This window comes from Drosophila suzukii, chromosome 2L (assembly GCF_043229965.1).
Source record: "Drosophila suzukii chromosome 2L, CBGP_Dsuzu_IsoJpt1.0, whole genome shotgun sequence".
Classification (NCBI taxonomy): domain Eukaryota; kingdom Metazoa; phylum Arthropoda; class Insecta; order Diptera; family Drosophilidae; genus Drosophila; species Drosophila suzukii.
In genome coordinates, this window is record NC_092080.1 from 11,855,192 (window position 1) to 11,869,750 (window position 14,559).

A 14,559-nucleotide genomic window follows, 5' to 3' on the forward strand; every position below is an offset into this window, starting at 1 on the left:
CCGAACTTCTTCCGAGTGAGGTGAACTTTTTGAAGACAAAACATTTTTGAGTTATTAATGAAAAGTTGTTGTCTATCCGGTGTACACATGAAGGGAAAGGGGCAGTGTGCAGAGCTACAGTTTATACAGGGAATACACAAGTGCTAACTAAATGTTATGCTTTCATTATGCTCAGTAGCCCCCACAAAAGTTTCCCATCCGACCAAGTTCCGGGCCAAGTTCCTCCTGGTTATTGGCTTAGCTGATTTTTCTCCTGTTCTATTCAATTTGGGTTTCACTCTGAATTCTTACTACTTTTTTTTGTTCCTGCCGACACGCATTTGTTTGCCTAAAGTGCACTTTTTAACTAACTTGTCTAACGCAACTAATGAAAAGATTTGTTATTAGTTTTGGTCTGGTAGAAGTGCAAAAAGTGACAGGAGCCGCATCAGCTGCCGTTGGGTAACTTTTGCCCAGGGAATTATACATAAACATTGGACCAAACCGGGCAAGAAGAACATACAACACACACGATTCGCAAAAAAAAAAAATAAATAAAAAGAAATATGCTCGCAACTTGAAAAAGTAAATAAATATTTGAGCAACTTCTTATGGCCAACTATTTGTTTGGCAGACGAAAAGAACAAGTTTTGGGCCAAGCGAGGCAAAAGCAAAAAGGTGTGGAACTTTCGAAGCCATTATGTGAAAGTTTTATTTCTCCTCGGCCAGGGGCCTGGCAATCGACAAGTTTTCCTCTTGGGTGGCTCCAAGTTCGGCAGGAATTGGATTGGCAAATTGTTCGGCACATAATTTTAGAGGCAATTTAACAAAATCAAATTCAAGATAAATTCTTTCGACAGGAATGTGAAAGACTTGGGGTGTACTTAGGTAAATGTTGGTTATCCATTAATAATTTTAAATAGTTAGTTAATTCCTTAAGCCTTTCTTGTTTAAAATAAATTATAAAACGCCATTTTAAGCAACCTACCTTGTATTAAACCAGGCTCGCCAACTTCCATTCATTCAAATCCATTTTATGAATGACATTCGCTTATTTGCCATAGATATTCCACATTTCCCAGGTGATTCCAGGCAAACAGTTAAGCTGTCCAAATGGCTTGTTTAATATATTAATAAAAGCCATTCAAAGTATTGTTCGAGCATCTCTAAAAGCCACCTAAATATGGTCATAACCATAAGCCAACTGTGGTCATTGTTCGCCACACAATTGGCATATTAAATTACCGCTTTTATAGCATATATTTAACATAACACTAACACTAACCGAGGCTATTTTTGGCCTTGGTTATCTAAGCAGATAATTAAGTCCGCTTTGAGCCGCGGCTGTCTGCCAGCTGATTGATTGACTTTATCGGCCGTTCGAGCTGGGCCTTATCAACACTCCAACGGAGTCAATCTTTTTGGCCCGGCCCGTCTCCGGGCCTATCAAGATGCAGTCAGAAAATGCATAAAAGACGTATCTCACGGCAAACGACAATAACAAGAGCCACATCGCAGTACTACACACCGCAAGAAGGTAGGTAAGAGCCTCAGATTAAAACGAGTTCTTAACGGCAATCGTGTAGGCCGAGGAGTGCCATCTTTATGGACAGGTTAAGACAACTTCCTGCGTCCCTCGACCTCCCATTGCCATCGAGGAGTTACTTGATCGACAGTCCAACATGAAAACGAAACCAAAACGAATGACACACCACAAGACATTTCATGGTATTTTATATAAATTAGTTTTTTATTTCCAGATCTTAAAGTTAGTTAACAGAGTTATAAATGAGCTGAGGTAGTTACAATATATTCTTGTATGTTTTTCTTGGAAGTAATGTGAAAGCATTAAATATTTAAGGAGTGTAAGGTAGGACAGTTAAATGTTATTAATAATTTTAGTTCTGCCAGTTTTCTATATATCGTATAAAAATATTTCAAATGTATGTATGTATGTATCAAATATATGCCTTATAACTGTTTTTTATGTAATTATTATTTAAATGACACAGCAATTCCCTTTTAAAATTATTTGGAAATGTGTTTTATAACAAATAATTTTTTAAGAACAGTTAATAACTGTATTTTATGTAATTATTATTAAAATTAACACAGGTATTCCTCTTAAAATTATTTGGAAATGTTCTTTATAACAAATAACTTTCTTTTAAGGTAACATTTTAATCGTTTAACAATAATACATAGATAATTTCCTAAATGGTCAATCAATTACATTGATGTTTTGTAGCAGACTTCTAGTCACATAAAATGTATCCCAAGTGTTGTCACATCTTCACGAATTTATTATCCACAACATCTGGCATCGTTCCAGGTGTTTTTTTTTGGCCTGGACTCTCAATCAAGCGCCGGGAATGATGGCCACCCGCATTCTGCAGTTTATGACACTCTGTCACACCAAATTTCCAGGCGGCTGCATACACGTAACGACATAAAGAAACAATTTAAAAATGCATGTAGTAAACGTATAATTTGATTAATAGCGACAGCTAAAATAAAGAAAAAATTTCATAAAGAATTATTCATAAATGTTGAATGTGTTAAAATGAATTATTTATGACATTACATGCAAATCAAAGTTTGCAACAGTGGCTTTTCAAAATTAAAATATTCGATTTTTTTTTTCCTGTTACGTTCATTACCTGCTCATCAATTTGTAATTGGATCCCAATGTTATTCAACAACAAAAAATCTAGGCTGAAAAAAAAACTTTTGTTGCCTGAAAAATTCATTGTTAAATGCTGTGAAAGAATGCATATTTATTGCTGAAATGATTTGTATGAATTATTTAAGCTGAAAAAATCGAAAATCAATGGATTAATTATGGTTTCAGCTTCCACTCCATTTCCATTTCCAGATCCAGTGACCAAACCAAACCAAACTACAACAATAGCGCCAACGCCTGCGAAAGAAAAGATGGAAAAGAACGGAACACGAAAAAGTCTGGGCAAGAGTGCCCGGAATTAAACCTATAGGATTAGGTGGGTCTGGGGAATTGGGAGTTGGACGTTGGTTTCAACACCGCCACTTGGGTATTTGCCGGCAAAGAGAAAGGGGCAAAAGAAAAAAAAAAAAAGGTTACTAGAAAAAATAGCAAAAAACATATATATGCAAGCATGGAGCTGTGAAACACGCAGCTAGAAAAATACTCAGAAAAAGCCAAAGCTCCGGAGTTGTGAGCTGAAGCCGTAACTGCAGGTGAAAATGGATTCTGAAAATTGGGTTAATTGATGCTTAGTGTTTTGCCTCAGTGGCTGGGATGAGTGGGCGTGGGTGGTGTTATTTAGCGCCAAGTGGCTAATAGTTTTTGCCACCCCTTGTCGCTTGGCAACCGGAAGCGGAAACCGGAAATGCGCACAAGGAAATACACACAAACATTGGCACACACACACTCAAAAGCATACCAAGTTTATGCTAAGAATTTCATGAATACTTGACTTGAGCCAAATTAAGTGTGGCCAAAAGCACAAAAACTTATGTAGAAGAGTTGCCAGATCGTTTTTGTTAAGTGTAATCCAATTGCTAAGCTAATCCTATTTAAAATTTTGATGAAATTAATGACAGTAAAAATATAGATTTAAATATAAAGCTTTTTTACTTTGCTTATATGCATATAAATTATACAATTTTAATATAGGGAAGTATGACCACATTGCTTATTTTAAAATGCACAATTAAATCGAAATTAAGTCAAGTCAGTAATCGGATTATAAATTTTTTTTAATAACTTTTTATAATAAACTTGACTACCAAGTACCACGCATAAACGTCATAGCAAATACCAAAATGGCAGTGTTGTTGGGGGGCTAAAAGGTTGAAAGGTCGGCTAAACAGCCACGTAAATGCCAAATATATATATAGACGGGTAATTAGCATTAACCCATTGTCGAATTATACACACCGGGACTGCCCTGTTCCGTGAGATTGGCAATGAGAGTGGGTGGACCACTGCTCAGGCTGCCGCCACCTGCACCGCCGGTGGAAGAAGGACCTGCACCACCCGCTGCAGCACCACTTCCGGCCACTGAACCACTGGCAGCCGCCGGATCGAGGGCTTGGGCGACATGGAGGAGCAGCAGCAGTAGGGATGCGAAGGTGGCTCTAAGCGTTGGCCGTTGCCTCATCTTGCAATTTGGTATTTTGGCTATGTGCTTGTTGTACTCCCGCACCGGCATCAACATGTTCCATTGGTTGTTTCTTGGCTCCCTGGCTCCGATGGCGCTAATTGTGCACGATGCTCTGCGAAAAAACGATGGGGACTTCATTTAATAATTGATTGGCTTTGACTTAATTTCACTTGTCTAATTATGGCGGTAAAAAAGGTCTAATATAGGCTTGTTTATAATAAAATCAAATTATATATTTAATTATTTGCTTTAGCTTTTTATAAAATACTTGTTTAATTTAATATAAACGCCTCTCACAGACACAACTAACCATCTGCCACTCTACCAGTGGCAGTTGCAATTAATGTACGTTGCAAGTTTATTGTTGCACATCAGTCACCCAAAAGTATCTTATGGTTACGCTTTGTATCTCAATGTTGCAGCACACACACACACAAACACAAACTTTCCCAACTGGTTGCAATTAAAGTTCCTGCAGTCCTGTTCAACCGACATCTGTTTGGCAGATACAAAATGTATCTCGACCGAACATCAAAATTACACATTTGGCATATAAATTGCTCAATTTCATGTACTTTGCCTGTGTCAAATTGTCATTATACCGACGCACAAAAACACACGCAGCGCTAATGTATCTTGCAGATACAATTGCTGAAATTGCACTTTTAGCACTTAACCGAACGAATGGTGTGATTTTTTCTGAGAATATCAATTTGTTTTTCTGACGATTTATAGCTTTTTCTCTACTTCTCAATGGAATATGATTGATTTTTGTTTATCTGAAAACTATAACACTTTTTTTATAGGCATTTCATTTTTGGAAATTCAATTTGTCTCTTCTTGATCAAATTAAATTTGTTGAATTATAAAAGAAATTGAAGCATTTTTGTAAGTTTTTAATAATGTTTTATTTTTAAACACTTTTAGCACTTGATCACATTGTAGGTGCGAGTTTTTATTGCTCGCTTTATAGGTTTTCCACGGTCTCAAATTATCGATTTATAAACGCGTTGTGTTTCTCCCAAAATAAAAAAAGATATGAGCACATATAGCACCTTGTGTGTATTTTGGCCGTCTTTAGTTCGTATCTCTTTGTTTATATTTATGCATTGCACTTGTGCCAAGAGCTTTCAGCTTTTTACTGTTTTCCTTAGATTTTTTTTTCTGCTGTGCGTTGCTTTTGTTACATTTATAAATGGTTTAGAGAGCACATGTGCCGCACAGCACCCAAAACACACACGCACAGCTGTGGCAACAATTTGTAACTGTAGCGCATTTATAAACGCTGGATGGCTGGATGGCTCCTTCGTTCGATGTCCTTGCTGCTGTTTTGCTGCTTTTCCGCTGTTCTGCTTTCTGTTTTCCGTTTTCCAGTATTTCCCAATGTTTACACACGCTCAAGGAACTTTTTGTTGGTCGTCAACAAACCATCAAGCATTTGCGTTATATTGCTTATCAGCAACTGAGATATGGGTATAGTGGTATGGAGTATATGGGGTCCTGGTCCTCTTTCCCTTTCGATGCGGTTTTGGTCTCGTATTTGATTTACCCTTCGGTGTAAAGCGGAAAACGTGCTCACATGCGGCCCATCTGAATTTTCCAGTCTCAGAGTTCGCTTTTGTTGTTTCAGTCAATTGCCGGCATTTTAAAAACGCATAAAATTGCTTTATGTTTGCCTTGCCAGTCGTCTTCTTTTCTCTTCTCTACTACTTTTTTTTTTTTATTTGGGCTTATCCTCTGGCGTAAATTTATGCAAGGCGCCTTAGTTAGGGGCCACAAAACTCGGATCGCACATGACAGACGTCGAGACGCGTTGGCGTACGGATTTTTCCACTTTTTCCATTTTCCTCGGGGCAAATAATGCTGGCTGGTTGGCTGACTGGCTGGCTGGCTGCACAGCTGCAGTTCAGGTATCTTCGGCGGTGTAAGTATCTGTAAGTGGTGCATAAGTGGCAGAGAAATGTTATTGATGATTTATTTGCATTTGGCATTGATATATGCTAATGTTTTTTTTTTCTCTCTTTCCCTCGAAATACAAATACAAAAACGAACCCAAAAAAAGAAATGGAAAAGAAAAGAAGGTTCCTCACGGTTCCAGACCATGGATTATGTTATCTTTAAACGCGGCGGCCTGTTGGCTTTTCAATTTTTCATGCCGCCGCAGCAAGAGTAGAAATTATTATGGCATTTTTCTCCCTCTTTTGGCTTTCCTTAAAGTCATTTTTATTTGCATTTCGTGATTTCAAACAGACAGATAAAAAAAAAGATGGGAACGCGCTGTGTCAACTCAAATATTTGATTTAATTCCCTGACATAATAATTAATCACTCGGCACCTTTTGGGGGGACGTGCTTAACCCCGGGGTCTCGTTTATTTGTTTACAATTAAATATTATTTGGCAGTCCAAATGAGACAAGCAAGCCGAGTGGCATTTATCAGTCATTCACTTTGGCTAGTTTCGTTTTTATGTTTTTTTTTCCTATTTCTTTTCTTCTTTCTCCCTCTTTTTGTTTAATGAGTTACAAATTTGGTTTTTCAGTTGTTTAATGGCTGACAGCATTATAGATTAGTGGCCGAAAGTTTTTCTAGTCCGCTACCCCTCCTTTTAAACTTATTTTTTCTGTTTCCATTCCATGTCATTTACATGGTATCTGGGAACCGTTTGCCCCGCGGCCCTTTTTGTCGTCCGTCTGTCGCCGTTTGTATTTTTTTTGTATTTTGTATCTGGCTACTTGGTGGGTCTGCAGATACAAATGTATCTGCGAGCTGGGGATGTGTGTTTTTCTGGGCTAATAGCTGGCTGCCAATGGGAATTTGTGTTAATTGTATGCTCGTTATGAATGTCCGTTGGCATTTTAAGTTATTGCAGAGATTTGGATTTTTTTTGGGAAGAGAGCCAGGCCATTTATGATATAATTTATAGACCTTGCTGTTTGTTTACGAGAGTTTTAAAATTTACTTTCCGTTGCTTAGCCTTCTTTAGGTAAAAGATTTTTAATTTTACATATATGTATCTTGAATCATTAATTTATATATCAGACACAATTATAGAAAAAGGTTAAGCTTTAAATTAATTATCCAAAATCAAACCAATTTAATCGAGAGTAGCCATATTTCTCATAAAAATGGGTTATAAAAATATATACCTGTTGCTTTCGTTAGGTAAATACCTTTAAAATTTTTAGATAATTTACTTAGGCAAATCTTGGAAGAAAAGTTTTCCGCTTCATGCGATCCAACTCGCTGGGCCGATTAGCATATTGGGAAGACTACGGGCTCCCTAAGAGATTGCCTCATTCCGCATTAAAAATTCATGCTCTCAATTGGCAGGCCTTGAGATACATTTGAAATTCAAGTGCCAAGGCACACGCGCATCGCTAAAAGTGTCAAATTGGCAAAAGTGGACTTGGACTTGAAGGGGGGAAGTATAAAAACAAAAACAGAAACATTCTAAAACAAACTTTTGATGCCCTCTGTTCTCCGTGTGTTGTGTGTGCTGTGCGAGTGTGGGGTCTATAAGAAATTGATATCATTTATCAAACTGACACATACAGAAAACGGCGAGTGAGGCTGGAAGCGAATCTTTTCTTTGGCAACTTTTGCAAATGAGGCAGCCATTCGGCAAACGCCACATAAATAAACAGGGGTTGAGAGGCCTAATTGAATTCAGCGTTGCGAGAGTAAGCGAGAAATACATAAATAATCGGATGGGATCGCAGCAGCTCTGCCACAAAATTAGTTCATTAAAGAAGTTCAGGCAAAATTTGCATACGAAACCAAAAAAAAAACCGAAAACCCCCCACCCAAAAAAACCTCAAAAATGAAACGCATAAAAAGCGAAAAATAAATGTAAATTAAAGTAAACAATGCAAAGAGAGCTATCCAAATTGTTTTTTATTTCATTTTTTTGGGGGCCAAAAACCCGGTCCGCCCACTCGACAAAAATAAAAAGTTCCAATTGCCAAAAACTTCAGAAGTCAGCAACATGCAACATGAATATCAAAATCAGTGAGGGAGCTGTGCTATAAAAAGAGTATATATAAAAAAAAAAAAATACTGATGGGGGCGGCGGTACGAAAGTGGGTACTACTATGTGTATGCATGAAAAGAGTGTTTGGGCTTGTATTTATATTTGTATTTCGTGGAAACGAGTGCAGCAAATCAATGCCCAACAAACGGAACTATGAGAGCTGCGTGTCAGGGCCAAACAAAAAAAAACGAGTACTATATATATGTATATGTATATATCCCAGCGAATAATTCCGGGAAACCCTCACAGCGATCAGGCCCAGCCCACTTGTAATAAAAAATATTTTCAATAATAAAGTGTATTAAGTTGTGAAGTGCACACACAGCCGTACTCACACCGTAGAGAAAATAAATGAAATGTGAACCATGGAAAAGCTTCCAAAAGCAATAAGAGTGAAAAATTCCCCTTTCCGTTTCATTTTATTTTTTATATGCTATTCACAAAACAAAAAAAAAAGTAAGAAAAGTAAAGAAAAATATATATGTAAAGTGACGCTGCCGCTGTATGAGTTGCGTGTAAATATAAATATTTTTTCCATACAAATACCAAAAAAAAAAAAAAACGGATGACGGCAATGGGGAGTTACATTCCATGGAGACAACTCCGGTTTGTTGATTCTACGAATACGTATAACGAATAACGAATACTCATACGAAATACGAACGAATCAACGAACGCATGAATGTGTCAATGGCTCAAAACGATTTATACAGCATATTAAATTCTGACATCAATGTTTGATTGTCCATACATGAAAAGTAATAAAATGGTAGAGTAATGAAATCAAATAAAGTGTAGCGGCATCTAAAATTGGTTTCCACTCCCTGAAATCGAAACTCATTTAGGTTTTCGATTGTGCGAGTAGTTTCACGTTTAAAGAGATTACATTGAAATTGAAGTGCTTGCACTCTGAAAATCTAGGGTTTCCCCCCTTTCTTCTATACAACTTTTCTTTTCTGTTCTTTTTTTTCGAATGACCCGAGGCAACTATTGTTGTTGTGTTTTGCGGAGGTTGGGAATTTCGAAGAGAGTGCGGCCACCAAAAAGCTGAACCGAATTGGATTTAACCTCTTTTTAGCCAGACTGCAGAGGTTGATGCATGGCAAAAGGGATTAGAACGGTTCTGGGTTCAGATACCTACATATATATAATATGTATAAGCCCACTCGCACACGTGCCGGAGGTGAATGCCAGAAGGGATTTCTCTGTTATGCAGAGAAGCCGAATTCAAATTGCTGCATATGTACTTGTTGATGCAGCGCAATGTCTTCGGGCTCTGGTTCGGAATGCCTTTAGAAGTCTTTGGAAATATGGAAAGGGCTATACAGATTTATAACTTGGAAAGTGACTCGATTGCGCCTTAAAGTGGGTAGTTTACTTTTTACCAATATATTTGCAATGAGTTTAATAAAATACTAACACAGTCTATACAATTTCTATAAATATTTGATCATAATTAAAGGTTCCAATGAATGAACTATATATCAGGGTATAGAGTTAGGATTAACCTTTATTATCATTTTGAAAGGTCTTTAAATTAACAACCAATATCCATTAAGCCTTAATTCCATAATGAGCAGGTCAATTTTGAATTCTCTCTGTGCTTCCTATCTATTTGGCACCAATATCTCTTCTCTGCTACCCCCTGGAAATGCACATCCCTCTGTCCAAAATATTCCTTAGTTAAGGGGCATTATTCAAATGGCAGCCATCCACAAATTATCGCGCTTCGCACAAACCCGCACACCTGCCTCAGCATATGCTAATTAAGGGGTCCGCCCGCTCACTTTGGGGCCAACTAACTGGGTCACGGGAATGACATCGGCGAATATGCATATAGCCGGGCTAACGGCATTTCGCCGGGCCCCAAAGAAGAGCATTATTATGAGGACGTAGAGATGACGCCTAGCCCATGGAGCCAGCGGAGAACTATCAATCTTGTGCGAGGCGAACATAACTCATAACCGAAGGGGATGGCTGCATCTCTCGAATCTCTTCTGCATATGGCACAATATTTAACGCCCACGGATTTCGATGCACTGCAATGCGTGTTCTTTAAAAATTAAGTAAAATGTACACAAAAACGTGTTCTTTTAGACGATTGAAAACTGAAGCTTAAATATTATTTTTATAATTTTCTAAAATTGTATCAATTGTTTATTTGGTTCCAAAAAGTTTTTGGAACTCCTTTTAAGAAGCTCTTAAATAAATCTTTTGATCCATTGTTGTATAGCAAATGTTTTTATGATACCACAAAGACTATTGAAATATATCTTTTATATATCTGTAAATATCTTTATGTGTATATATCTATATATCTTTATGTATTTATATCTAGTATATCTTTTTAATTGAAAAACCCCAAAAAAATGAGTTCCTAATTGAATTGAAAAATATCAAGACTTATTCTCAGTGCTAAGTAGGCGCGGCTGATGTGTCAGTGCAAGTTTTTGGGACAAAAGGCAATGTCAGTTGCGGTTCTTTTAATGAGCCGCCAAAGCGTGAAAAAGCGGCGCAATGCCGTCCGCCTTTTCCACCAGTTTTCCCCCTAAATTTTCCCTCGCTCTCAGCTGGAAAAGGTGAGGCTGGCTGTTACGAAGGCATCCAGGTTGATAATTATGAATGGAGCCAACTGTAAACTGACACAAAACAAACTCACAACCCACATGGGGCCATTGAGCTGTCAGCTGTGGCGACCTCGCTGATGCGGCAGCTACACCCAAAATGCAACGCCCCTGCAGAGGTAAGCAGCTTAATCGAGCTGCATCTACTAGCTGCATCTCCGACACAGCCCCTAAAACTCGGTTCCAAGCCCAGTTCCGAAACCCATACCCAAAACCCAAGCCCGAGCCCCATCCACAGGCATACCCATAGCCATAGCCATAGTCGGTGTCTGTGCCGCCGTTATCATTAGTTGCATCTTAGAGGCACTCAGCCGCAGCTGAAAAGCTTTCAGCCCCGTTCCCCAGCTCTACACTGGGGGAAATATTTGTATAACTTAAGGTTAGAAAGAAAGTACTGGTATAAAAATAACCTACCTATTGAAGTTCTAGTGATTATAATTCTAGTGTTGTAATATAAAGAGTTTTTGTCATTCAAACTTTAATTTATGAAAATATGATAGTGTCTTTCTGCTGATTTTTGTTTAACTCATTTATAATTCCCAACCAGTTTTGGTAAAAAAAATTTTTTTTCGAAAATAATCTCTATTAATACAACAACACATGATATACATTATTAGGAGGTTAAATCTGTTTTATAAGTTTTTAAAGTAGTTGTGCGTGGATATTATATAAATATTAAATTATATTGATGAAATTTATAAAAATGTTCTATTACATGTTATTTTTGTGTTTTTCATTCCTTCCTTTTTGGTTATGATAGCTCTAGTTAAATTTTCTCAGTGTATTACCCATAACCATGCCCAAGTCAAGTGCAGTATGCATTTGCTAGGCCAGAGGAAAAAGGAAACCAAGGGAAAGGAGGGGACAGGCAAAGGAGAAAAGGCAGGTTCGCTGCTGGGGCTGAGCGTTTTATTAATTTATTGCCTTGACGATAGTGGAACAAATCTATTAAAATGCGCATATTAAGCCGAAAGCAGCTTAAGTAAATTACGCACTTATAGATGGCAATAACGAAAACGAATCGGGCTCAGAATCAATGGGGAACTGAGAACAGGCAATCAACGGAGGAAATTAAAAAAGGGCAGGCCAAGATGCTAAGCTAAAACAAAAGTCAAGTCGTGGCTGTAAAAATGGTTTAATGAAGGCACTAAAACTTATGAAATAAAAGTCAACTAGAGATGAAATGGACAGAATCGAGCTTAAAGTCGAAGTTATTGTACCCTACTAGTAGAACAAGATCGAAATAAAGATAGACAGAGGTAGCATCATTAAAAACCTCGTGTTTTTTGAAAAAAAAATTGTTAATTTAGTTATTTTCTGAACTTATGTTTATTTCTTAGTCGTGTAGAAAAAGATAACACACTTTTATGAGAAACTTAAAGTTACTTTCGTAGTTTTCCCAACGCTATAAACTTATTATACCCGTTACTCGTAGAGTAAAAGGGTATACTAGATTCGTCGGAAAGTATGTAACAGGCAGAAGGAAGCGTTTCCGACCCCATAAAGTATATATATTCTTGATCAGGATCACTAGCCGAGTCGATCTAGCCATGTCCGTCTGTCCGTCTGTCCGTCTGTCCGTCTGTCCGTCTGTCTGTCCGTCCGGATGAACGCTGAGATCTCGGAAACTATGGGAGCTAGGCTATTGAGATTTGGCGTGCAGATTCCTGAGCTTCTTACGCAGCGCAAGTTTGTTACAGCACAGTGCCACGCCCACTCTAACGCCCACAAACCGCCCAAAACTGTGGCTCCTACAGTTTTGATGCTAGAATAAAAATTTTAACTGAAATGTATAGTTCTCATCAATACCTATCGATTGACTCAAAAAAAAGTTTGCCACGCCCACTCTAACGCCCACAAACCGCCCAAAACTGTGGCTCCTACAATTTTGATGCTAGAATAAAAATTTTAACTCAAATGTATTGTTCTCATCAATACCTATCGATTGACCCAAAAAAAAGTTTGCCACGCCCACTTTAACGCCCACAAACCGCGAAAACCTGTGACGCCCACAATTTTCATGCTAGATAAAAAAATTTTAACTGAAATGTATTGATCTCGTCAATACCTATCGATTGGTTAAAAAAAAAAATTTACCACGCCCACTCTAACGCCCATAACGCTTAAATCTGTATACCGCCGGTAGGTGGCGCATTTTAATCTCGCTTTGCTGCTTGCATATCTCTATTTAGCTGAGTAACGGGTATCTGATAGTCGAGGTACTCGACTATAGCGTTCTTCCTTGTTTTAAAATCAAAAGTAACTTTATGACCAGAAAAATTTCAATATATTCAATCCAATTTCTGTGGTTATTTTCATCACAACCTTTCAGGAAAGTGTAAAAACAAAAACGGATAATACCCCCATTGATTGTCCAATGTAGCCGACAATAAAACAGAATTTAAAAACGAACAAAAGCCAAACAAAAACTTATCATTAAGACCATAAATAATTAGTAAGCCTTAATGGCAAAGCGAAAAATGCGACCTGTGATTTGGCTCGAAAAATTGCTTAATTAGTCACGGTTCCATCGGTAGTAAAATGCGTAAATAATGCATGAAATACGGGAAGTTTTTTTTGTGTATGATAAACGTTTAGTGCGGTTTTTTGTGAGCTGAGAAATTTGAGAAATTGTTTTCGGGTATTTGGTTTTTTCTCGCCTTTGTGTCGGGATTCTTTATTCTGATTTTTTTTTTGTTTTCCAACCAACCTGGGCGGCAGTTTATTTATGGCTTTGCATTTATTAAAATATATATACATACATTCATGTTCATGTAGGTATATCCAAATGGGCTTTGCGTAACAGGTTGTCTCGTGTGTGTGTGTGTTGAGTTATTTAATATCAATTAGGGACCCCGCTTCGAAAATGTCTGGGCCACAGCTGATTTCAAAATAACGACACGCATTTCACTTTATTCCTTATCCACAGTTTATTTTCGGCCCAAAGAGCCAAACAAATGGCTGCAATTAGAACAATATGGCGAAACGCGTACAATTTAGAGGTTTACGCGTTTTGGGGCTACAACAAATGTGTGGCATGAGGTCAAATTGATCGGCCCATGAATATTGATAAATGATCGACACTCGATCGTTACCGAATGAGAACGGCTGAAGTTGTATCTGTATGTGCAGTAATTGCTTGACATTTGACTGAGTTCATTGTTCATTGCTTTTTATAAACATATAACTATATGCTTACTTGACCAAGTGTTTGGACAATCAAAGGGGAGACATGACATTGATTGATTGGGGAAGAGATATTTTTATTATCTGGAACTGATTGTTCTGGTCAGCTTTTTTCCAAAATTAAATAAAGAACGCCTCACAAAAGTGCCAATAAAACCAGTTTGATTGAACATGTATTTCCCAATCAATTCATTTTTTTTCGCTTTAAAATCTTGCCAACCGTATAATTAATATAATTTTTGTACTTTCCATAAAGCCCTTCACTAATTTTGTACTAAAGAAATATCTTTTGGGCTAACAAAACTTTTGGACCACAAAAATCCCACGCTAAGTGAATTTGATTTGGCCATAAAGCAATTTGTTTGAAAATCCAATAATAGGACCACAACCACAATTCAGTTTGTAAATAGGCAAAGAATCGGCAAACGAGGGCCACAATGGACCTGACAAAACCATCTCATTATAAATTAGATTGAAATTAATTTTTAATAATTACATAGCTCGACTAGGGTCTAAAAAAAGAGAATGTATAAAATATATACAAAACTGGCTAAAACGCTATATGTGCGGAAAATGTTCCACTAATTTGCGGCCT

The 14,559-nt window shown here is 37.5% G+C and overlaps 1 protein-coding gene across 4 annotated transcripts in view; it reads right to left on the reverse strand.

The window, feature by feature from the left end:
* Window positions 1–2,069: 2,069 nt before the first annotated feature.
* Window positions 2,070–14,559, reverse strand: part of LOC108007190 (uncharacterized) — an 81,473-nt gene continuing 68,983 nt past the window's right edge. Inside the window, exons 2-4 of one of the 4 annotated variants that reach the window (XM_065865070.2) lie at window positions 5,369–6,056; window positions 2,640–4,236; window positions 2,070–2,410 (exon numbers count right to left, since the gene is read on the reverse strand). In XM_065865070.2, coding sequence (XP_065721142.2) covers window positions 3,873–4,236; window positions 5,369–5,400 — 396 coding nt within the window. In that variant the 5' untranslated portion in view covers window positions 5,401–6,056 and the 3' untranslated portion in view covers window positions 2,070–2,410; window positions 2,640–3,872. Of the gene's footprint in view, window positions 4,237–5,368; window positions 6,057–14,559 lie in introns of all 4 variants that reach the window. The other 3 variants (XM_065865071.2, XM_065865074.2, XM_017070828.4) reach the window with 3 other exon arrangements.